Source organism: Vanacampus margaritifer, chromosome 4 (genome assembly GCF_051991255.1).
Source record: "Vanacampus margaritifer isolate UIUO_Vmar chromosome 4, RoL_Vmar_1.0, whole genome shotgun sequence".
Classification (NCBI taxonomy): domain Eukaryota; kingdom Metazoa; phylum Chordata; class Actinopteri; order Syngnathiformes; family Syngnathidae; genus Vanacampus; species Vanacampus margaritifer.
Window position 1 is genome coordinate 32607959 of NC_135435.1, and position 24254 is coordinate 32632212.

The window sequence follows — 24254 nt, forward strand, 5'->3', positions numbered from 1 at the left end:
TAGAATTTGAATTTCCGTCCTGATTTTCGTGAGCTCGTTTGTCGATGACTTTATTAATAAAAACATTCTCGCGCGCGCGCGCGTGCGTGTGTTAGTCTCACCAATGATTAGCATGCAAGCGTATTCCAAATTCATTTATTGTACTTTTTGCATGTTGACAACAACAAACTTTCATTTAAGTTACAAATATTAAAAACCTGCACAAAAATAGATATTTTTTTATTCCTTAAGTGGTGAAAAAAAACATCAAGTCAAACAGTGAGCAAGCAAGCAAAAAAAAAAAACATCCAAGTGGTCGCTGATTTGCATACACGCACGCGCGCGCGCACGTGTAACATCAGCTAAGTGATGACTTGAGGTTCAATGTTTAGAAGACACGCTTGTGATTGTGGAGTGACACAAAAAATGTGACATTTGTCAAAAGAATTCAAGTTGAGAAAAGCAAAAAGGCAAAAGTTTGCTGTTGAATAAAAAGTTGAGTGAAGCCACGTCAGACGTCGTCGCCGCCGCTCTTGTTGAGTCCCAAAGCTTGGATCACGTCCACGCTCACGCCGCTCTTCAGGGTCCTCCTCACTGAGCGCGCACACACACACACACGCATGCGTCAATCAACCTCCACCTCCAAGCATTAGCATGCTAACGCTAACATGCGCGTGTGTGGCAGGGGGAGAATAGTTGGAAATTTGTTTTTGTTTTTTTAAATGGAATTGCTTCTAATGAGCTTCACAGCAGCTCGGTTAGTTTGTAGCTTTGTTCTTTTTTTCAAGGCTTCATTTGACTTTTGGGGTTTAAATTGAGTGCAACAAAAGCAAGACGTGCTAAAAGCTCAAGAAGAAGAAAAAGAGGATTTGAAATCAAATTGCGCTCGTGTCCGACGCGTCATCAAATCCAGCTGGGAGGGTCGTCGCAAAGTCACCTGCAAACTCAGGGGTCAACGGTCACGGCGGCCCGCTTCAATCAATCAATCAATCAATCAACCAACGGTGCCACCGCAGCTTGAGGAACAATCTTGACGGTTGCCGCTGCCGACCACAACTTGCTTATCTGTTGCTGTGTTGGAGATTGGTGTGTGCGTGCGTGCGTGCGTGCGTGCGTGCGTGCGTGATGCCATACGAAGAGTTGTGTGATGACTTTGTCGTCAAACAGACCGAAGGCGCCGCGATGGGCGACGCCGCGATGGGCGCCGCCGCCATGACTTGCGATCGCAATCAGCTCAGCGCGGATTAGCGTGTTTTGCGCACAAGACAAGATAACCTTGACAGGACAACAACGGAGGACGGCGTCCCTCCGCTTCCACTTACTGGACTTCCTGTTGAGTCGGGAGCGCTTGCGACTTTTGGGACTGGACGTCCTGGCCGACGGGTTGCGGGTGACCGACTTGACCAGACGCTCCATGATGTCGTCTTCATCCTGAGGCGACGAAGACCGCCAGCGAGGAGACGGACTGCGCTGGCGGTCCGCACTCGGACCCGCGCAACCTGATGCACGCAAACGCAACATCAGGAAAAGTGCAAGTTCCGCGTAACCACATTCAATTTGTGACAAAAAGAAAAAAAAAGTAACGGCGGCTTCAAACTCAAATATTGAGCGAGTCCGATTCCAAAATGGAAATCGTTTTTTCTCTCCACAAAATTCAACTCGTTAGCATCAAGCTAATGAGTTGAAGCTTCCACCAAAGACAACAAAAAACTAACTCAACTACTTGCACGCAACAGCCGCCATTTTGGAAAAATGGTCGAGTGTTCGTTCAACATTGCGTTCGTTTCTTTCAGATTTTGCTGCATTTGATCAAACAAGCGCAATTTTTAAGGCTTGCTCATAGCACTTTTTTTTTTCTTTTTATGGCAGAGCGATACCAGGACAAGTACTCAAATCTTGAGTAGTCACCGATACTGGCAGCAAGTACTGATCCCACGTGCACTTTTGATGCATAAAATAAAAAAAAGAATGAAAAACTTTGATTTCCTTCAAATCTCATCAATTTCAATTCTTGTCATTTGCAGTTCCTGATGTTAAAGTGGCCACAAGAGGGCAGCCTCCGCGAGTATCCATGTCAGGAACTAAGGCCAGGTATCGGTGCACGCCCATCAGCAGGATGTGTCCTATTTTTGGAAGAAAACGAGCGCTCCAAATTTGGATGCGATGGAAAAAATCCGCAGTGGAATCGAGCAACGAGTGTCGCTCGATTTGCCGCTCTTCTCATTAGCATCTCATTAGCATGACATCTTTGCACTCGGACCGATTGACGAGCACGGCTTTGCGATGCGATGCGTTCTTACTGCGGGCGGTGCGCGAACGTCTCGGCGCCGGCCGGTCTTCGGTCAGCATCTGCGTCATGTTGTGGTGCTCCGCCTCCTGCTCAGACTCCGCCTCCAGCCCCACAGAGAAGGAGAACTTCTCCGTCTGTGACGAGCAGAGATGGGAAAAGTAAGTAACAAAGTATTTGTACTTGGTTACTTCCCACCTGTGGTGACGAGTGGTGGAGACGCACGCACGCACGCACGCGCGCACGCACGCAGACGCGCTTACCTCGGTGATCAGCTTGCCTCGCGTCTTGGTCCTCTCTCGGTGTTTGTCTCGCTTGCACTTGAGCGCGAGCACCCGCTCTCGCGTGGTGCGATACTCCAGCGAGAACTCGCCGATGATGCGGCAGAAGGAGGTGACCTTGGTGTCGCGCGCCGCCGCCGCCGGCTGACCCAGGAAAAGCAGGAACGAGTGGAACCTGACGGACGCACACGCTAACGTTAGCATTCGTCTTCCCTACGACAGGAACACGATGCTAACATTAGCTTTCCGGTTCAAATGCTCATTTCAAATGCTAATCATCTCTTTGGGGGTCCAAAATAGTCACGCGCTCGCAGCTGATGTGATGCAGATGGCGCTTGTCGCTAATGCTAATGCTAATGGTCGACGGCAGTCCCGAGTTGGGCTCTTCCACAAATCCAAAGTCAAATCCAAATGTATTGACAAGGAAGCACACGATGTTGCATTTGACGACATCAAACTTGGACAGCAATTGAAAAACAAACAAAAGGAAACGAAAACACGCTTGAGGACGCAAAACAGACCGCCGAGTACAATTTGCTCTTTCGGCTGACTTGGAATCGAAGCGAATGAATTTGTCTTCTTTGCCTTCGGGTCCAGGCAAGCGAATACGAACGGAAAAGGTGCGAGGGATGCGCAGCCATCGGGCCTCCCCCGGGACCGCTCTTCCGAGCCTCTTCGTTCATTCGTACCATTGGCACGTGCGCGTCGGCTTGCTAGCGCGCGGGCTCACCTGTTGATGACTCGCCTGTGGACCACCTTGAGGATGACGATCCGCTGCGTGCAGTCCTTCAGGAAGTCGGCCATCTTGTTCTTCAGGGCGCTTTTGGTCTCGTGCTTGGAGACCACCTTCAGGTTTTCCCAGGATGCTTTGCAGCGTCTCTCCAGCTGGACCAGATTCTCGGCCAGAAGCTCAAAGTCCACCTGGGGAGGACAGAAACCGCTTCAACGACAAAGACCGCGTCAGGGACCGGTTCCACGTTGGAGAGGTGTTCAGTGAAATGAAAAAGAGAAAGCGAGAAACGCAAAAAAGAGAAACAGACAAAAATGAAAGTGGGGGGAAAAAAAAGCATTAAAAAAAAAAAAACATTTGCTCCCAAAGACGTATTCATGCGGGACGCTTTGATGTTTTGACGCAACTAAAGAGGTCCCTTAAAGCAATGTCGTCATTACAAAAAATGGCCAGCAGGTGGCAGCAGAGCATAAGAGATCAACCAGGGCCATGTTGAAAAAAAGCTCTTTTCGCCACAGTTTTAAACAGATTTGTGAATAATGATGAAACTTTGCTATTTTCTAATCGCTGGAAAACGGAAACAGATAGAAACGTACTTTTTTTTTTCCTGATGAAAGAAGAGACTGTAATCTTTCTTTTGGTGGGTTTCATGTTTCGATAGCAATAGAAGCCAATATTCTGTGGGCCAGTCCAAATCCAGTCATACAGCCGGGAGCAAAGGGGGTTGCTTCAGTCAAAATGGCTGCCAGTTAATGAGTTGATAAAAGAAGGAACGAACAAAGATGACAAATGAGACAGAGATGACGTGAAATGAAAAAGTAGAAAACAAAAAGAAAAAAGGAGGTTAAATGTGATGTAAACGTCACAAATGAAAAAAAATTATTTAAAAAAAAGGCAAAAAAGTTGAGCAATGGAAAAAAAGAAATTCAAAAATAAAAAAGAATTGTGGGGACAAAACGAATCAAGAAAAATGAGAAAGAAAAAGTTGAGCGAGCGCCGAGCGAGCGCCGAGCGAGCGCCGAGCGAGCGCCGAGCGAGCGCCGAGCGAGCGCCGAGCGAGCGCCGAGCGAGCGCCGAGCGAGCGCCGAGCGAGCGCCGAGCGAGCGCCGAGGCACCTTGGCGGAGCGCGTGACGGCAGGAATCTCCGAGTAGACGTCAGAGGACTGCGGGTAATTTTCCGTGATGAAGTTGCAGGTGTGATGAAGCAGAGACTGCCTGTGGACCGTGTCCTTCACCTCCGTCACCTTCTCCAGGTAGGCCAGCTCGAAGCCCGCAGCCTGCACGCACGCACAAGACGCCGTCAAGCCAAGCCAAAGACGCAAAGACGCAAAGACGCAAAGACGCAAATGAGCTGACGTGGGAGCCATTGAGGAAGTTTCCGATGGCGAGCAACGTGGCCAGGATCCTCCTGAAGGTGCGATTGCCGGCCAGCTGCTCCATGGCGAGCTTCAGGTCGAACAGCGGCTCGGCGATCTCCTGCCGCACAAAAACAAAATCCACCATCAACACACAAAAAAGAAAGAAGAAGAAATGGAATTGTGCTTCAGCAATCGGGACCCGAGTTGCCTCCTGCGTGTGCGTGCGACCTTCTCCAGAGCCTCGTAGTTGAGCTTGAAGGACCACAGCTGCAGGCGGGGGGTCAAGGCGCTGACGGAGGCCAGGCTGGACAGGAAGCGCTCGGCCGGCCCCAGCGGAAGCTCGCCGTTGGCCAACTGGGCCTCCTGGATCTTCCGCTTCTCCTCCTCCGTGGGCGTCATGGTCAGGATCTTCTGCTCCGCACGCACACACGCACACACGCGCAGGTCAATTGGACCCCTTTCGGGTCAGAGCTCATTTGCATTCGCAAGTTGTAAATGACGCGCGCTGGCTTTTTGCTTTTTCCTTCCCAAGTTCTGCCGAGCTCCAACGACAACACTTGGAGAAGAAAAAGTGGGCGTGGCCTCCACCACTATTTGGAATTTGCGCTCGCTCAACCGTTTCGACGGCCGCCTTTCAAATGCGCACACAAGGTCAAAAGAGACGCAAAAGGTCAAATTGTTTTCCGCTTTGATTTTGAAAAACGCCAACGGGCGCCATCTGCACTTTTTCCCCTTGACTTTGATTTTCAAAGGGTCGCGTGGACCCGCCTCCTCACGGCAAGCGCGAGGGCTCCCTCTGCTGGTCGTCAGGGCGAACGGATTTCTTTTCTCCCCGTTTGCGTTTGATGTCGATTTTCCACTGAAGGCACAATTTGCACGATTTGCGTTGAAACTTTTTCATCTTCAGTCATAAAACTTTGTGTCTAATTGACGCGCAGCAAATCCGAACGGACCGCTTTGCCAGTTGATTCTTTTCCCTTGAAGCGGCGCAAGTCCGACAAACCAGCATTGGCTGGGAAGCGCTCAGTCCGTTGGGGCTCGCGTTCGGGTTCCGAGCGAGTGTCATGCAGGGACGGCTGGGATTGCGCTGGTTGGCTGCATTGGGCTCCGCCCCATTCACACCCGCCGCTTTCTTCAATGGATTCTGCTTGCTCCAGTCTCGGATTCAGTCAACTTGTGGATTCCATTTGGATCATTTGGCACGAGCGCACGAATTGCTTTGCCATTCAGTTCCCTTGCGTAACTTCTGTTGGCTCCGGTCTGGTTCTGGTTTGCGTCGGTGTTGAAAAACAGGATTCATCGCAATTCCGATCGGATGCGTTCATTTCAATGACGTTCACTTCATCGGATCCGATCGGTTCCGCTCGTTTCACGCCGCTCCGATGAAATTGATTAGAAGCCACGGGCAGGTTGAGTTGCACAAGGTCCAATGGGATTCTGAGGGCTTCCCAAAACTGGGCCGGAGGCGGGTTTGACTTTGGCCCGAGTGGAGTTCAGGTGGTTTTGGGCCCGGATGAGCGAGCGGAGACGGCACATACCTCGATGCCCTCCTTGCTGATGGCAAACTCGTCAAAGTTGAGGATGGCGGCCTTGATGACGTGGACGGCGGGCAGGACCGTCATCCCGATGTTGATGGCGTTGGACCTCTTGGAGTCCAGGACCAGGATCTCAGACTTCTTGCTCTCCGCCACTTTCTACGCACAAACGACACAAGCCGCAATGTGGAGACGGCAACAAATGGGAAGGAAAGTCAAAGAAGAAGAAAAAGAGAGCGGGACGGCGCTCGGGACGGCGCTCGGGACGGCGCTCGGGACGGCGCTCGGGACGGCGCTCGGGACGGCGCTCGGGACGGCGCTCGGGACGGCGCTCGGGACGGCGCTCGTCCCGCCTTGGTCCCGCCTTGGTGGTTCAGCGTTTGCTTTAGGACTGCAAACCCAAACCTCGATTTGAGATCAGAAAGCGGAAGGCCGGATTCCCGCCAAAGGCCCCTCGTCAATTCATTCAATCATTAACGAGGTTATTTTAGTCAGCGAAAACTAACGGACTCAAATTCAAGAAAACAATTTCATTAATAATGAAATAAAAACGCCAACATTTTATGTTTACAGAACTAACGATAATAATGAGCTTGCTTTTAAACATGCGCTCTTGGGGATGATTGGAAATATTTATTTAGCGAACGTTTCACACAAAAGTGACGTCATCGAGAAGCAGCCAATCGTAAAGCACCTTCAGATGACGTCGTCCTTTTGCGTGCTTGACTTTTGGCTGCGTTAAATGGCGGCGGCGCTCGTCTACTTTTTCATTTCAAGCAACACGTGCGGTTGACTGAAGGAAGACCTCATTTCCCATGAGGACAAGCACATTGTGCCGTTTTTCAGCTCATGCCAGCGAGGGAAATCCGGCTAGCTTCCCTTTTTTGTCTTCTCGGCCAAAACTTTTCTGTTGTTTCGCACCTTCTGCCAGGAAAGCAGTAATTGTGAGTCGACATTCAAATGGACGACGTATGCCATAAAGCAGTCGGCACATTTGCACTTTTTTTGCCTGCCGGTGTTCTTGGCATCCTCTTCAAAGTTGCTGAGTGCCAATAAAAAAAAAAAAAACGATACAGACCCCCCCCGCCCCCCCCAGGCCATGCCAAGCCAAAGGTACCATTCAACTAGTTTTAAGCCCATGTTTCGTCAGAAGACTTGTGAAAATATTTGATTACGGTTGAAAAGTCCCCAAGTGCTACTTTAACTCAGCCGATATGCGGAGGTGGGCGTCGCCATTGACTGCACTTGATGATCGATGGAAGTGCCCACCTTTTGGCGAGTGCTTGATATTGCGAAGCCTTGAAAAAAAAAATGCAGACTGAGCACCGGGTGACGCACGATTAATTCTGTCAATCGCGGTGATATTATAAGCACTCGCCAAAAGGTGGGCACTTCCATCAATCATCAATTCCAGCCAATGACGATGCCCACCTCTGCAAAATGTAACGCAAGGTAAGATTTTTTTTCATTTTTATAGTCATGGTGTTTATGAAATATTGCACACAAGCAATAGACTTTTTTAACTCTTTGACTGCCAGACGTTTTCAGAAAAGGGATGCCGTGGGTGCCAGCCAATTTAAGCATTTTTGACTGATCTTTCAAGGTCCACAGAAAATTATGTGTTTGGACTATGGAAACACACATACTAGCAAATGAAAGATTGGACTCTCATCTTTCATCAGAAAAAAAAGTTTGTTTCTACCTTATTCCGTTTTTGAGTAATCAACAATAGAAAATGGTTAGTTCCACCTCTGTTTTGAAAAAAACGTCTTTTAACGTCTTTGGCACTCCTCCATAGGATTTTACTAAACGTTATTTAACGTTTTTGGCAGTCAAAGAGTTAAAAAACAAAAACTAATACGGAAACTTACACTTAACTAAAACTAAGCATTTTTGAAATAACTAAAACAACAGAACCACTCTGAAAACTAATTGAAAGGAACTCAATTGAAAAGTCAAAACCAAGTCCAAATGAAGTGGAATGAAACTTCCCAAACGATAATAACTCTGATCTTTCCCCATTCAGATTCTGTCCCGTACTTGCACGTCTCCGTGCGGACGCAACCTCCAGGAAGAATTTCAGAATTTCAACATCCAAGCTCACCTTGGCAATGGGCGTCTCTTTGGCTTTGGACTCAAACAGGTGCTCCAGCCGCCCCGTGTCCACTTGCACCTTGTCCAGGGACGCCCACACCGTCCCCCGGCCAAAGCGGCACTTGGCCGGCGGCTCCGTCGGCTTCAGTTCGCGCCAGAACAACTTCACCGTCTTCTTCTTCTTCCCCAAAGGCGACGTCGCCCCAGTTGAGGGAGGAGGGGGGGGTGCCGGAACGCCAGGGAGGGGAGGGGGTGGGGGAGGTGCCGGAACGCCAGGGAGGGGAGGGGGTGGGGGAGGTGCCGGAACGCCAGGGAGGGGAGGGGGAGGGGCCGGACCTCCAGGGAGAGGCGGCGGCGGAGGCGGAGCAAGGCTGCCAGGGAGGGGCGGCGGCAAAGGGACAGTACTTCCAAGGGGTGGGGGCGGGGGAGGAGGAGCCCCCCCTAAGGCCGCCGGCGCAGAACTGCAGGAAGGGGCGGAGTCTGAGGTGTCCATGTCCAGAACGTCGATGTCCTCCTCGTCCAGCAGGTCCGAGAAGTCCAAGTCTTTGATACGGAGGCTGGCGCCGCTCGGCTGAAGGTGGTCCCACGCGTCCCCGGGACCGCCGGGCCCCAGCGGGGTCATCTGGGTGCTCTCCAGGCGGTGGGCGGGACCCTCCAAGTCCACGCTGCTCTGCTGGCGCACGTAACGCTTCGCAACACACACACACACACACAATGTTAATTAGCCACACCCACAAACAACACAGCCTATCAGCAGCATTCTTGTAGGACTCCATCAATAACTTTCTTTTACCAGCAGGGGGCGACATTAGACATCACAACTGACTGCAGCTCATCAGCTGACATTGCACCAAAAAAGACAGCACGCAAGCACACGCACACGCACGCACGCACACACACCTGTTGCTCTTCCGCCAGCCTCGCCAGCGCCACCTGGGCGGAGCCTTCCAGCCCTTCCAGTTCGGCCCTGCGGGAGGCGCTGCTCTCGCTCGGCGTGGCGGACTCCAGCGAGCGCGCTTGGAAGCTGGACAGGCGCTGCAGCACCCGGCCCCCTCGCGACCCCCCCGTCTCGCCGTCGCCTGAGCGGTAAAACAAAGATGGACGCTAAACATCCACCGCACGCAAACCTTGAACGGAGCAACGGCCGAGCGGCATTTTGGTAACTTCATTGTCCGGGAAACATGAAAAGGACGCACGTGCTAACCTTAGCATTGGTGACAAATGTGAACTTCTTGTTGAATTTGAGTCGCTGGTTTCCGTGGCGACTGACTGTCAAACCCCACAATGCGCTGACGAGCATCGCAGGTCAAAAGTTTACAAACATTTTTTGTTATTCCGTTTTTGGAGGATCAATTTGTCTTTCCGTCAGGATTGCAAAAAGTCAAAAGAGCGTCAGAATGAAGAGTTCATTATTTTTTGATCACGTTAAGATATTTTTCGTGGAAAATTGTCCAACTTGACAAATCATCAATTGTTTTGGGGGGAAAAGGATGGAAATGATTATTTTCAAATCCAATTCATTGATCGATTAAAAAGAGTAATCAACAGATGAATCCATTACAGAATGAATGTTTCGTTTTGTTTTAGGAAGCTGTCTTTGCGTTTAGCCTTAGTCAAGAAGACGCGTTGGAGTCGACGGTCAGTCGCCACATTCGCCAAAGTCGACGACTTCCAGCAACAAAACGGCCGCCGCAAAATTCAACTTGCCGTCAGCGTTTCCCATTGCATCCCCGACGCGCGCGACCATTGTGTGGGCGTGGCATCCCTCACCAGGCAGGAAGTGATCATCTTCCCCGGCGCCGCCATCGGGGCCGGGCGTGGCGGAGGGGGCCGCGGGGGCCGCGGGGGCCGCGGGGGCCGCAGGGGCCTTGGAGAAGAGCATGTCCAGAAGGAACTTCCTGTCGTTGGAGAGCGTGCTGACTTGACGCTGGACGCCGCCTGGACGCATGTCACCTGGGCCGCGCTGGGGGGGGCACGGCACACCTGTATAATAAATATTTATTAATATTTATTGAAAAAAAGAAAGAAAAGATTCAAAAAAATAAAAGCAAAAATAAATATTTAAATAGAATTAAATATCTCCAGTTATCAAGAGGCTTTTATTGTGAAAGGTACCGTTGGCAGGAAGTCCTCCATTGCTGGCCTTGTCCTCATTTGGCCCGGGTCCCTGTGTGATGACATCATCAGACGAGGACAGCTTGGAGGAACTCAGTTGTTGACTCCGCCTCTTCTTCTCCCATTGGGTGGCGGCCAAACTGCGCAGGAAGTTGTCTCTGTGAGATGGCGGAGTCAAATGTTAAAGCAGGAAGTGATGTCATGACCAGGCCGTCAGGCTCCGCCCTTAAACTCTTCGATGGCTCCTCCCATCAAATTGACTGACCGTCAACGACGACAAGCGTTATTGTGAAAAACAATTAAGGGGAGGAGGCGGGACAGAGGAAAATATGTCGCTTGATTGTTTTCAAAACCCCACACCAGCAATTAGACCAGCCTTCATTTCATGGCTAACACCAGCTAGCTAGGCCACACCCACACCCACACACACCCCCACACACACACACACACACACACACACCCCCACACACACACACACACACACACACACACACACACACAGAGACTCCAAATCGAAGACGCGTTTACGTCCCAACGTTGCTTGCTGAGCCACGCCCATGCATCTCCCAGCATGCATCAGGACTTACTGAAACCTCCTGAGAACGGGCTTGTTGTCCATGTTACGCTCATCTGGGCTGCAGAGACACACAAGCGTGCATGTATGTGCGCACACACACGAGCATATGCATGACATTAGCGTGTCGCCATCACGCCTCATCCAAAAGTCAGCAGGCAAACCCGCTTGGGACCCATTCGCATCCCCGCTTGACACTCAGCATTACGGGTTGGAATTGGGGGGTTCGATCAGCAAATGATTCCCGAGCGCGGCCCCTGCTGCTGCTCACCGCTCCCTCGGGGGTGGGGTCAAATGCAGAGAAGCAATTTCGCCCCCCCGATAGGTGGCTGTGACAGTCAGTGGTACTTGAACTTTAACCTTTGGCTTGCCGCGGCAACAGTGGCACATGACCGATGAGGTCACAAACAAGGAAGGAGGGGTCAGGGGTGGGCGGGGCTAGGAGGAGGAAGTGGCGTGTACTCACCAGTGGAAAACGTCATCCTCGCTGCGTGAGGAAAGACAAAAGTTTTCAAGCAAACGCACCCTCGCAAACTCAGGGAAGTTAAGCATCCTGGTTGCCATGGCAACATCCCATCTCCCCCCCATCACCATTTCAATCTCCGGGACTCACTTAAAAGAAGTCTTGTTGGTGCTCGGATGATCCGAAGGCGACCTGCACACACGCACGCACGCGCGTTAGTGGCCCGTTTTGTATTGCAGATGTGCACGCGCACGTAAAAACCTGCAGGAAGCGGGCGTGTCCTGCGAGGCGGTGGGCGTCTCCTGGCTTTGGGCCTTGGAGAAGATCCTGGACTTCCTGCTCACACCCAAAGAGGACATGCGGTGGCTGAGGAAAGAGCGAGCCCTGCCGACACCGCGCAGGAAAGACAAAAACGGACCAGGGTGCGGGGAGGGGGGGCACCAGTGGTTGAAAGACCCAACAGATGAGAACGAAAGCCACGTGTGCCAAAAGGGTGAAGAGGTCGGCAGCTGTATGCGTTTTGTTTACTCCTCCGATTTGAATATATGACTGGATAGGCCATACGCGCCCGTGCTAGCTGTTGAAGTCACAAGGCGGCCATCTTGCTCCTCCCATCTCACAAGCAGACTACTGTATAAACGATACAGTAGACGTACAGGTTAGACACATACAGCTCAAAGGCACTTAGTATAAGGCCGGGGGCGGGGCCGGGGGCGGGGCCATTGTAGGAAGAGCAATATGGCCGCCTCATGGCTTCAAACGTCTCGGCCTATCAGCTAACCAGTCATATATTCACATCAGGGGTTTACTCGCAAACACGCGGCCATGGCGTCATGTACTTACGTCTTTGCATCGTCGTCATGGGGATGGAGGGGGGGCGGGGTCAAGGCAGGCGACGAAGGCGAAGGCGGAGTCGGCGAGCCTCGGAGGGATCCCGAGGGGCTGGAGGCGGCGGAGAGGGCGGGGCTGCCGGAGGACGACGCGCAGGGGGAGGAGCCGGCCGAGGACGTCGTCGGCTCGGCCGTGTTTTGATTGGACGAGCGCCGACTTCTGCGGCCTTCCTGCTCACCGCCGGCGGCCATCTTGCGCCGCTCTTTTCGCAGGTGAGGGGAGGGGTCCGAGAGGTCGCCGTCCTCGTGTCGCAAGGCTGTCTGGACGTGACGCAAAGGTCATTGCAGGTCATCACAACAGAAGCAAAAGTCAATACAAAATGTTGTTGACGAAATAGAATGAAAAAAAACATCTTAAAGGTTGCATGTATGGCGATCATGATTTTGTTTTGATCAATGAATGAATATCAGACATGAACTCTTGAAATGGATTTCTTTGTGTTGTCGTCGTCCGCACACAAGAAGGAAAGTCAAACGGTCAAATGTGCTTGATCTTACTTTATTTATTAAAAACAATATAAAAGCTGAACTAAAACCGATTGCAAGCTTATGTTGTGCGCGGCAAAGGGGGCGTGTCCTACCTCATATATGTTGAACTGCGCCCTGAGGTCGGCTTGCGCGTCGGCGCCGGCGAGGTTCCTGCCGATGACGTCTTCCATGCGGAGACGCTCCAGACAGTCGGCGACGTCGTAAAAGGAATCCTGGTCAGGGAGCGCCGCCAGCGTTTTGTTGACCAGCGTCATGGCGAACACCAGCAGCTCGCCGTCGCAGCCCGTCCTCTCGTGGAGGATGTCCATCACGTACGACCACGCCGGCACGCCTAACACACGCACACGCCTTTCAACTTGTGTCCAAACAGAAAAACGCCGGCCAGTCGGTCGAATAATGTCAAGTGCGACGAGAGTAACGATCACGTCAGGACGTTTGCCGTTCAGCGACCAATCACGTTGCCGCTCTGAAAAACGCTTCTTTCTTCTTCTTGGTTGCGCTCGAGTCAGAAGAGCGTCCTTGGATGGAATCCAGATTGGAAAAACCTGACGTTCAAGTGTTCCAAATTCAATCCAGCTTGAAAACCATCTTCGGGATCAACTTTTCCTAAATCTTCTTTTAGTCCAAAGCTCATTTTTCATTTCTTCAGTTTGCTTTCAAACCTGCTTTTAAATGTTGAATGAAAGAACGTAACGATGGGTTTGGGATCTTCTTCTTGTTTTTTTTTGTCAATATTTGGAGGGGATTTGACATCATCCAGCCACAAGTTGTTCTGCGCTGCTGAAAGGTCAATGGCGGTTAGCCTCACCTTGTTAGCTTGCGGCTAACATGAAACTGTTGTCGGACAAACGTTGCAATTAGCCAGAAACTTTTTTGCTGGCTTTCAAGAACGCGCGTGTGACAGTTGGCGGCTCCGCGTTCAAAAAAGTGAAAACATCGCAAATGGCTGCCATTCAAACAGGGGTGTGTACACTTTCGCTGGACAGTATTTGTATCAAAAATAAAAATAAAAATACGGGAGCATCAGCGAATGAGGCAAGATATGGAAGAGGATCACTTCGAAGTGACAATCCTGACAAACTTTTTTTTTTTCTCTCCACTGGCCCGAATCCTCTTTTGTAGCGAGATGATGTGAAAAGGAGCCATTTACTTTTCGGTGTGTGTGTGCGTGTGTGTGTGCGCGCACGTGCGCATACCTCTGCGTGCGTCCACGGCGTTGATGGCGCGGATGAGCGCGGGGCTGTTGGATTCTTTATACTCCACAAAGATGATGAGGAGCTTGAGAGAGGTTTTGACCAGCAGACGAGACTGAAGGCAAACAAGCCGCGACAATCGTTGGCCAAGTCGCGGGCGCGCACGGCCTGAAGGTGCAGCACACGACTGACCTCACTTCCTGTCAGGGTGTAGAACCACTCCAGAGTTTCGCTGTGGTTGATGACGCCGTTCATGCCGTCCACGAACAACATGATCTGACTGAGAGCTGAAAGCGCACGTGCGTTAGGAGGATGTGGTCGCCGTGGTAACGCTGCACGGGCGGGTGTGCGGGTGTGCGGGTGTGCGGGTGTGCGGGTGTGCAGGTGTGCGGGTGCACAGGTGTGCGGGTGCGCGGGTGTGCGGGTGTAACCTCTGAGGATGTAGTTCTGGTAGTTGTGGTCGGCCTCGGCTCCGACTTTGACTAAACACGTCAAACCCTCGGACGCCACAAACTCGGGAACCAGGTCCTTGTCGTCCTGCGGGGAGGGAGGATTGCGCCATGATGCGGAAGTGACATCACGGGAGTGGGCGGGGCCTCACCTGGAACAGCTGCTTGAGCGAGAAGAGCGAGCGCCGCAGCTCCGGCCCGTGACTGTTGTACAACTTCTCTGCAAAACGACGGCAACAAAGGAGACGTCAATACTGACGCAAATCGTCGTTACGCATCCAAAGGACGACAACACGTTCTGGTCTCGACCCCAAAAATTCGAACTTATGGCCCGTCTCGCGTGCGCACACACAATTTCAAATTGTTCAATTTCATGTCATCATTTTCTGAAATTGGAAGAAGGCCTGAAAATGCGCACTTAAGTCCATCCAAAATGGAATCAAAGCAAACATCATATCCCAGAAGTCTTTGCAGCAGAGGCAAGTGGGCGGAGCTTATTTTGAGCCACTCTGAAGATTGAACACTAAATCAATCAACTCTTGTTCAACGCTTACCTACAATGGAATCAGTGTAAAAAAAAAACACTTTCGGCGTTGAAATCAACTTTCAACACTAAAATGTAAACACTCGCATTTTTTGGATACGAAAGAAAACGTCGAACTTTGGACTGAAAATGAACATCGGCTTTTCATATTACACACATTTTTACATAATCGGTTTGGAGGGAGAAAAAAAAGTGTAATAAAAGGTATATTAAGGATGTTTTGGGTTACATTACGGGCAAAATGATGACATTATTGGGTTTTATTACATTATTAATCGAGCTCAGTGCAAATGAGATGACATTTTTAAGAAATGATGACATCATCGGGTGTGACGTGTCATCTTGCAGGACTTTTACAATCGGCAACTGCACATGAAAAGAAAAAAAAAAGATATCTAATAAAATTGGATGTCTCCAAAGTACTGGAGCTGCTTGTACTCAGTGAGGATTCAAGAGTTGAGTACTGGTTGTGCTGGGATGGGAAGGGTGGGGGTGCGGGTGCGGGTGGGGGGGGCAGTTTAATGTGCGTCTTCCTCTTTAAGAAGCTGCATCCCTTTTTTTTTTTCTTTCTTTCTTGCTCAGCCGGGAAGTGCGAGCGCGTCCCTCTCTTGGACAAATTGTGCTCGTTGAGCAATTGAGTTTTGAGATTTCCAGCGAGTCCAACTATTGGATTCTTGAAAATCAACTTCAAAAGAAAATTGAAATGAAGTTTCGCAGATTGTGGAAAAAGTCATCTGATTGGCTAAGCCCCAGCGCCAAAGCACACCGTTTGTTTTTCCTTCAGTCACGTCCGCATGACAACATTTGTGTTGACCAACCGCATGACTTGACTTCAAGTCTGACCTTGTGACCTTTGACTCCGCTTGGACCTTTGTGCCTCAAACTTGATGACAATCCTGTCAACCCCCCCGCCAACAATCATCACACACACTAAAGCCCTCCCAATGATCGATCGCTTTTTGAGGCGTCGACTTGAAGGATTCATGAACGATTCGCTTTAATCGTCATTTTTCAGTGAGCCGAACGTGCGGCTTACGAGAACGCGTCGGGAGTCGGACGTGACTCATCACTTCCCGACACACACCAACAAGTCATCATTGCGACACGTTGAAAAGTTCGGAAATGCTTTTGTGACGCCAACACACACGCCGGCTGACGAAAAGTCAAGCGTGTGTGTGGGCGCGCACACACACACGCTTGTTAGCTGTGTGTAGACAGGAAGTGGTCCCGATAAAGTTAGCCTGGTATTTCCTGTTAGTGGCAAAAAGGGAAAAAGAAAAAAAGGTTGAGAGAAAAAAGTGGAAGAACAGTTGAAGAAGCGGACAAGACGGGAAAAAAAAAATCAAATTGTCCTTTGAAGAAAATGAAAATCAAGCATCGGATGAGAAAAGGAAAGTCGTCACGTGACAAGTCGGATGCGGACGTCGGCCGACAAAATCAAGCCGCGTTCATTTCAATTGCGCAAAAGTTGAAAAGTTTGCGACGCTTCTTGCTCACGTTAACTTTCATGTCAAGTTGGCGGCTGGTTCAAGTCCAGCCGCTTTTCAACAAGCAGATGACGGCGCCGGTAAAGTGAGATGACGGCGCCGGTAGCGTGAGATGACGGCGCCGGTAACGCGAGATGACGGCCCCGGTAACGCGAGATGACGGCGCCGGTAACGCCGTCGGCGCCAGTAACGTGAGATGACGGCGCCGGTAGCGTGAGATGACGGCGCCGGTAGCGTGAGATGACGGCGCCGGTAGCGCGAGATGACGGCGCCGGTAACGCGAGATGACGGCGCCGGTAACGCGAGATGACGGCGCCGGTAACGCGAGATGACGGCGCCGGTAACGCGAGATGACGGCGCCGGTAGCGTGAGATGACGGCGCCGGTAGCGTGAGATGACGGCGCCGGTAACGCTGTCGGCGCTGGTAACGTGAGATGACGGCGCCGGTAACGCTGTCGGCGCTAGTAACGTGAGATGACGGCGCCGGTAGCGTGAGATGACGGCGCCGGTAACGCGAGATGACGGCGCCGGTAACGCGAGATGACGGCGCCGGTAACGCTGTCGGCGCCAGTAACGCGAGATGACGGCGCCGGTAACGCGAGATGACGGCGCCGGTAGCGTGAGATGACGGCGCCGGTAGCGTGAGATGACGGCGCCGGTAACGCTGTCGGCGCTGGTAACGTGAGATGACGGCGCCGGTAACGCTGTCGGCGCTAGTAACGTGAGATGACGGCGCCGGTAGCGTGAGATGACGGCGCCGGTAGCGTGAGATGACGGCGCCGGTAACGCTGTCGGCGCCAGTAACGTGAGATGACGGCGCCGGTAACGCCGTCGGCGCCAGTAACGTGAGATGACGGCGCCGGTAACGTGAGATGACGGCGCCGGTAACGTGAGATGACGGCGCCGGTAACGTGAGATGACGGCGCCGGTAACGTGAGCCAGTCAGTTAAGTCCACTCGCAAACACCGGCCTGCACTTTTTTTAATGACTGCTGCTAAGCAAGTGCGATTTCGTGTCACAACTTCCGACTGGTCACAAACGCGACAATCGAGCGGCGGGAGCAAGTTGAACGCTAACCACGGGAACGAACGCTCGCTCGCTCGCTCGCTCATCATGTAACGAAGCAGCAAAAACTGCAAAATGTCACCAGCGCAACAACTATGACGATGACGATGATGATGATGACGATGATGATTACCCAAAATGGCGTGGACTCGAACCGTCAAATGTGTCCTCAAGGTCAAGATGGGTTTCTTCCCTTTCCTGGAAACACACACGGAGTTGACACGCCAAAGTCAGACGGGAGGAGGAAAGTTCAATTCTCAACTTCAACAACTCTCAACATGACAAACGTTCCGATGTGCGTGCGTGCGTGCGTGCGTGCGTGCGTGCGTGCGTGCGTGCCAAAACTTTGAGCACGAAACTTGCTTAACATGACGAGCGTGTCTTTTGGAAGCATCTGTGATGCGGATGGCGTCGCCCGGCAGCAGCTCGGACCCAAAAGTCACAATCCGGCCGCAGGTTGACGTTGGCCACATGAAGCTGCTTCGACTCACCTGGCGGCGAAAACGGCTCGTCTGCACCTGTGGAGTGGAATCACCTTCATGTGGCGCAACATCAAACGCATTCAGGATTTTGACCGTCATTCAGTCCGTCCATACAAACATCCGTCCGTCCGTCCGTCCGTCCGTCAACTACTAACTAGAAGTTTGTTTAGCATCTGAGCGTGCCAATGTGTGTGCGCGCGTTTAGACATACAAATGTGTGTCTGTAACACAATGCTGGAAGGCGCTTTAGCGTGTGTGTTTCGTGAACTGGACTCTTGAGTATGCGCGTGTCGATCCTGCGCTGGGCTCTGGTTCTAAAAATGTGCCATGACGAGCGCCGACGTGCCAGGATGAGGGCATGGAAACGTACGTGGAAACTTGGAATTGTGCAAATGTGGAAACGGGGGCGGGGGGTGCAGTTGGAGTGGGAGGGGCTTAAGAAAGAAGGAAGGTTTGTTTGCAGGAGCAAGTCGCCACATTTTCTCTCACACACACACACACACACACACAGATGCGAATGGACTTTTGCCGTCATGTGTAGCTTGCTGCGAACTACAATTTACAAAAAAAAAAAACATCTGAACGAGTGTAAAAGCTGCCAATTGGCGAGTTGAGGCAACTACGCTTTGTCGAGATGACGTCATCGGCAGGCGTGTGCGGCACCATCAAAGGTTTGCGGGCGTTGTCGTGACGACGGCTTCTTACGCCACATCCTGGTAGAAGTTCTCCAGATCGTCGCGCTGCTCCGACAGAGACGAGTCCAAGTCCAAGTAGTTACCCTGAGGACACACCTGCAACGTGCACTCTTCCAACTGACACACACACACACACACACACACACACACACACACACATTAGAGGCAGGTTGTGGCGTAGCCACCAGCAACTCCATCCAAGCACACGCAACAGCACAACTTGGGGGTCACGACACGACACAACACGACGCGACGCGACACGACGCGACACGACACGACGCGACGCGACGCGACGCGACGCGACGCGACACGACACGACACGACACCTGCCGCTTCAGCAGCACAAAACACACACACGCCGTTTTGCTCCCGTGTGTGTGGAACAGGAAGTTCAAGTTTTCTGGTCAGTCCACATTCTTCAAAGAGCTCAAACGACCTTTCACAATAAAAGACTTGGGCGGCCATCTTGAAGTTCCTGCACATGACGACCATCAAGGAGGTCTTCCTGTCGCCACGCACGTGACAGGAAGATGGCGCTCTTATCAACAACACGCACACGCTCTTTGCAAGCTCCGCCCCTTTCCTTCTCCGCAGCCCGACCCCACAAACGCACACACACTTAGAATGAGGACAGTTTGTGTCGTTGAAGTTTCCAACCAAACGTGAACATTCCAGAAGATTGGAATCGCATGCCGATGAACGGAGGAAGAGGAATCGATCAGTAGCGAGCGTCGTTCCCTCGGGCCGCCCCAGTGCATGATGGGAGCTTGACGACAGCAAATCTAAAGAGCGTGTGCACATGTGGTTCGATTGTGTGTGTGTGTGTGTGTGTGATGGAATGTGTTTGGACATGCGTGTGTGCGCGTTTTCAGTGGTTTGCGATTCTAAATGTTCAGGTTGCGCCTCAACGCGACAGATTAACCAGCAAGAGAGAGAAGGAAAGACTTTTGGGATTTTGCGATCGGCAAAGACGTTTCCCCAAAAGAGCGAGTGTGCTGCTCGCGTGCGTGTTCACGTGTCGCCGCAGCGTGGCAAGTAGAATGCGGACACGGCGCCATTTTATGGGTACTGACCCGGCTGGGCCAGTACAAATTGAAACAACACAACAAGGCGGCGTCCACGAGCGACCGTCAGCCGTCCTGAGGCTAGCTCGCTGCTACGTACGCACGCCATAGCAACAAGCTAGCAAGCACTGTCGGCTGGCTAGCTAGCGCGACTCCATGAACGGCAACGTTTGTTCTCACCAGACGCAAACAAGAAGACGGAGACGCCATGCTAATTGCTAAGCTACAATCCACATCAAATTGCTCCACTTTCCGCTGACCCGAGTTCAATAAGAAATGGGCGACGCCCCCCCAAATTCTCTCTCAATCTCGATTTTAATCAAAGTCCTAAATCTAACAAACATTTATTGAAAGGAAGTCCAAACTCACTTTTATTGATTTGAAATCTTCCCAAGTGTTAACGTCACCAAATTTGAGGTTCGAGTTTGCTCAAGTGTCAAAGTTTTGTGATTGTGACACTTGAGCAAACTCGAACCTCAAATTTGGATACAACAGCAGACAACAACAACAACAACAACAACAACAACAACTTGGAATCATCCAGAAGAAGACAAAAGTACCTCAATTGAGCTCATTTTCAAATTGACACGTTTTTGAAATGACCAATTCATCCAATCAATTGGATTTATTTGCTACTTTCCTCCAATCACAATTAAAACAAACATTTCTCCAACCAATTTGTACAAAACGCAAAAACATCCACGGCCTGCAAAAGCCGTTTTCATCACGCGGAGAGCGTCGGAGGAACGACGCGCAAAGTCCATCTTGTGGCCTTGGTCACATGATGGCGTGGTCATGTGACGTCATGATGTCAAATTGACAACACGAAATGGAAAGCAAGGGTTCGGGTTTGCACTTTCATTTGTTGACAAGCAGAAAGCAAACAACAAAAAGGTGGAAATGGGAAACAGCGGCACGGGACGATCTCTTGGTGCAAAATTGCAACGCTGCCGAATGACAGCGTCTTGTCTTTCGACTTCCTTTGGACCACAAATTGGCATCCACATCACTTACTGCCAGCGATGGCAGGAAAGTGCTCCAAGCTCCACATCGTCGTCCCAGGGGCCTCCCGCCGGTGGGACGTGCCCGGAACACCTCCCCAGGGAGGCGTCCCAACCAGATGCCCGAGCCACCTCAACCGGTTCCTCGCTTCTCACCCTGATGCCCGAGCCACCTCAACCGGTTCCTCGCTTCTCACCCTGATGCCCGAGCCACCTCAACCGGTTCCTCGCTTCTCACCCTGATGCCCGAGCCACCTCAACCGGTTCCTCGCTTCTCACCCTGATGCCCGAGCCACCTCAACCGGTTCCTCGCTTCTCAACCTGATGCCCGAGCCACCTCAACCGGTTCCTCGCTTCTCACCCTGATGCCCGAGCCACCTCAACCGGTTCCTCGCTTCTCACCCTATGTCGAAGGGAGGAAACTCATTTGTATCCGGGATCTTGTTCTGTGGGTCACGACCCACAGCGACTCGTCACCAAAGGTGAGGGTCGGATCGGTAAAATGGAGAGCTTGGCCTTTCGATACCGATACAGAGTGGGCATCACTGCGGACGCTGCCTGACGATCTCCCGTCAACAACACACCAACATACTGGAAGTTTACATTCGCATGGGGGGGGGGGGAAAAGTCGAATGGAAATTGAACAAAACATGCCTGACAGATGATGACAACCCCCCCACGTGAGAGGAGCGCAAATCATAAATAAATAAAAAAAAAGTTGCATTTTCTCTGATTTTGAATGAATGATATGTGTTTGTTTATTCAAATGTCCTTCTCGCGAATATGAAACTACATCGAGCAGACGCCATGGAAGAAAGTACAAGTAAAGCGAGCGACGTTTGGCCAATTTGAGCGCTTGGTTTTAGTTTCTACAAACAAAAAGTGGTGACGAATTGGACAACGACGGCCTCTTCGCCGGGCGCCGGGCGCGCGCATGGGCCAGGCTGTGACGAGGTCGCGCTAAACGACGTCATTAGTCGACGAGTGCTGACGTGACGTCGCCGCCGCCTTCATTTCTCACCTTAAGGGGCGCGTCCAGCAGCTTATGTACGACCGGAACGAGTAGACTGAGCGGCGCGTTCTCGTCCACGTCCACCGAGGGAGGCCGCCGAGGCTCCGGAAAGTTGGTACAGATGAAAGGGTCCTGGTCCAGCAGGAACTGGACCCGGCAAGTGACCGCAGACATGCTTGACGAGCTCGAGCGTCAACGTGCGAAAATGAAGCCACGCCAGCACGCGCCTGCGCCTTTTAAATGAGCGCAGCACAAGCGCGTTGCAGTAAGGGCAACTACTTCCGCCCTGGACCTTCAAAATATACCAAAAGTAAACACACCCCAACCCAACCAAAACTATTTGTTGATCTCCAAAATACAAATAACTGCCTTTGTATCATTTCAATGCCTCGCTTCCTGTCACGTGAGAGGGAAAAGTTCATTTTCAACGCTGAACCTTGTTTAATCATACATTTATTGTGAAGGCAACAACTCAGGTGAAAGGTTTACACACACGCACCACCATATGATGTCATCAAGGTGATGCCGGAAACACTTTTTATTTCTTTATTTCACACTTCAATGGAAAAAAAACCCATTGAATGCAGAACTCAACAAAACAAAAACAAGTTTACTTGCAAAGGGTTATCCAAAAGTCGACAGTCAGACGCATGTTTTCGGAAGTACTCAGATGTCAAATTCTATTTTGTTTGTTATTTTCATTATTATTATTGAAATTATTGTTATTATTATTATGTCATTTCAAATGTAGAAACCATATTGGCATACTACATTGTTATAAAGAGAAGGTAACAGACAAGCCTGTAAGTAATCGTCCCAAAAGAATAAAGACAAAAAAAAAAATACAATAATAAAAAAAAAGGAAAGAGGAAATATGAGAGGCGGGAGAGAGAAGCTCCGCTACTAATTTACACAATTTCATTACATCTTTCTTCCCCACACATTTCAAGGATGAAACGTAATGACATAGTTCTTTTGAAAAACATAGAAATTCGGTTTGGATGATCTGTTTTGTGTGTATACCCCCCCCTGAGAATTATGAATGTTAAGATATAAAATGACTCTTTTTTTTCTTTTGTCAGAATAGTGAGATTGGGCAATTTAGGGAATTGCCAGTCGTACAAATCTTCTTGAAGGCATCAACAAATTTGCAATCGTGTTCATCTGTTTCGATGTCTCCGGCACAAAATGCACAGTTGTTGCACTCCAGATTAAAGAGATTTCCTTGCCGATACTTTCAAGGATTATAGGCTATTGCAAATTATTTTGAAACAAATGATAAGACATCACAACAACAAAATGCGTTGCTGCCTTCTGCTATGACCTTAAGTTACACGAGAGCGCGCTCTAGTGGTCAGTTCCGTACACTGCCGCTTCGGGGATTCGGCAGTTGCACGGTCGACGCACGAAACATTTCCTGGCACAACAAGTGGTCAAGTGATGATGATGATCTCGTTTGGGTGCCAAATGTTGATGCCGCCAACAGGTTGATCTAAGAAAGAGCATTTCATTGTCACTTCAGTCTGTCACGAAACCGCTCATCTACGTATATACGACTGGACAGCTGATAGGCCAAGACTTTTGAAGCCGTGAGGCCGCCATATTTGTCCTCCCAAGAAATCTTTCTCTCCATACAATACAAAAATTGGAGAACACTTGAGACGGTACTTAATCGAAACAGCATGAATTATGATGTTTTCAATTTGATCAACAAAACAAGAGGACTTCAGACATTTTACAACTTGCCTTAAATACATGTATAAATGATACGCTTAATGATGTTTACAGGAGGAAACTTGTATATTTTATTGATGAAAAAATGCTAACTAATTCAACGAAAGATGCCTTTGCCAAATCTAATATTGGGGTCTAAGGAACTGAGCGATAAAAAAAAAAGCAGCACATACCATCCACTTGTTAAAAAATAGTGACCGTCCTGCCAAACCAATCTGACCTGCCAGGCATCATCAACAATTTGGCTGTGATCGATTTAAGTCACATAATTGGACGGACGAACAAAATCTATCTTCATCTGGAATGTGACCGATCCGTCCACGGGGGTCAGAGTTCGCCTCACTCCAGTCATTTCTTTCTTTCATCATTTTATAATTGGAGTCTAAAGTTGATTCTTTACTATAATATTATCGGAGTGAGGACAAAGTTGCAATAAAAAACAAACAATGATTATATGTACATCCATCCAGTATTTAGAAAACATATTTTTCATTTGATTTTCTGGCCAGCAGAGGCAGACAATGTCTGCTTCTTAAAACACGCACACACAAAACCTGCACTCCAAATTTTTACATGGCGTGATTTACTGCAGAGTCAAATCTCACACAAGAGACGTTGGGGACATGACCTTTGACCTTGGAGCTGAGTCAGCATTTTGCCCAACAGGACTGCACTCGGCGTCTGCGGGGAGGACCCCCAGACACCACACGAGACCAGGACAAGGGTCGGGCAC

The 24254-nt window shown here is 50.4% G+C and overlaps 1 protein-coding gene across 13 annotated transcripts; it reads right to left on the reverse strand.

The window, feature by feature from the left end:
* Positions 1 to 119: 119 nt before the first annotated feature.
* On the reverse strand, positions 120 to 22015 carry fhod1 (formin homology 2 domain containing 1). 13 transcript variants are annotated; one of them, XM_077562708.1, is made up of 26 exons: positions 21797 to 22015; positions 18721 to 18827; positions 17667 to 17731; positions 14590 to 14657; positions 14420 to 14525; positions 14181 to 14275; positions 13992 to 14103; positions 12888 to 13126; positions 12260 to 12567; positions 11678 to 11800; positions 11567 to 11608; positions 11420 to 11440; positions 10967 to 11014; positions 10380 to 10537; positions 9972 to 10247; positions 9165 to 9343; positions 8275 to 8952; positions 6174 to 6329; positions 4864 to 5046; positions 4634 to 4753; positions 4393 to 4554; positions 3278 to 3468; positions 2530 to 2722; positions 2280 to 2403; positions 1302 to 1478; positions 120 to 573 (listed from the first exon to the last, which is right to left on the reverse strand). In XM_077562708.1, exons 1-26 carry the CDS (start codon positions 21959 to 21961, stop codon positions 491 to 493), a joined length of 4179 nt encoding a protein of 1392 aa, XP_077418834.1. In that variant the 5' UTR covers positions 21962 to 22015; the 3' UTR covers positions 120 to 490. The 13 variants fall into 13 exon arrangements, with proteins under 13 accessions (XP_077418834.1, XP_077418827.1, XP_077418828.1 ...); XM_077562701.1 differs by having other exon boundaries at positions 8275 to 8489; positions 8526 to 8952; positions 14181 to 14525; XM_077562702.1 differs by having other exon boundaries at positions 11678 to 11752; positions 14181 to 14525.
* Between the last annotated feature and the right edge of the window lie 2239 nt (positions 22016 to 24254).

Coding starts and splice junctions, on each gene's coding strand:
- fhod1 (XM_077562699.1), bottom strand. CDS start 21,961: ATGTCTGCGGTCACTTGCCGGGTCCAGTTCCTGCTGGACCAGGACCCT. Junction 18,828..21,796: donor TGCTGGACGCGCCCCTTAAG/GTGAGAAATGAA, acceptor TGTGTGTGTCAG/TTGGAAGAGTGCACGTTGCA. Junction 9,344..9,971: donor TGCAATGGGAAACGCTGACG/GCAAGTTGAATT, acceptor TTTACCGCTCAG/GCGACGGCGAGACGGGGGGG.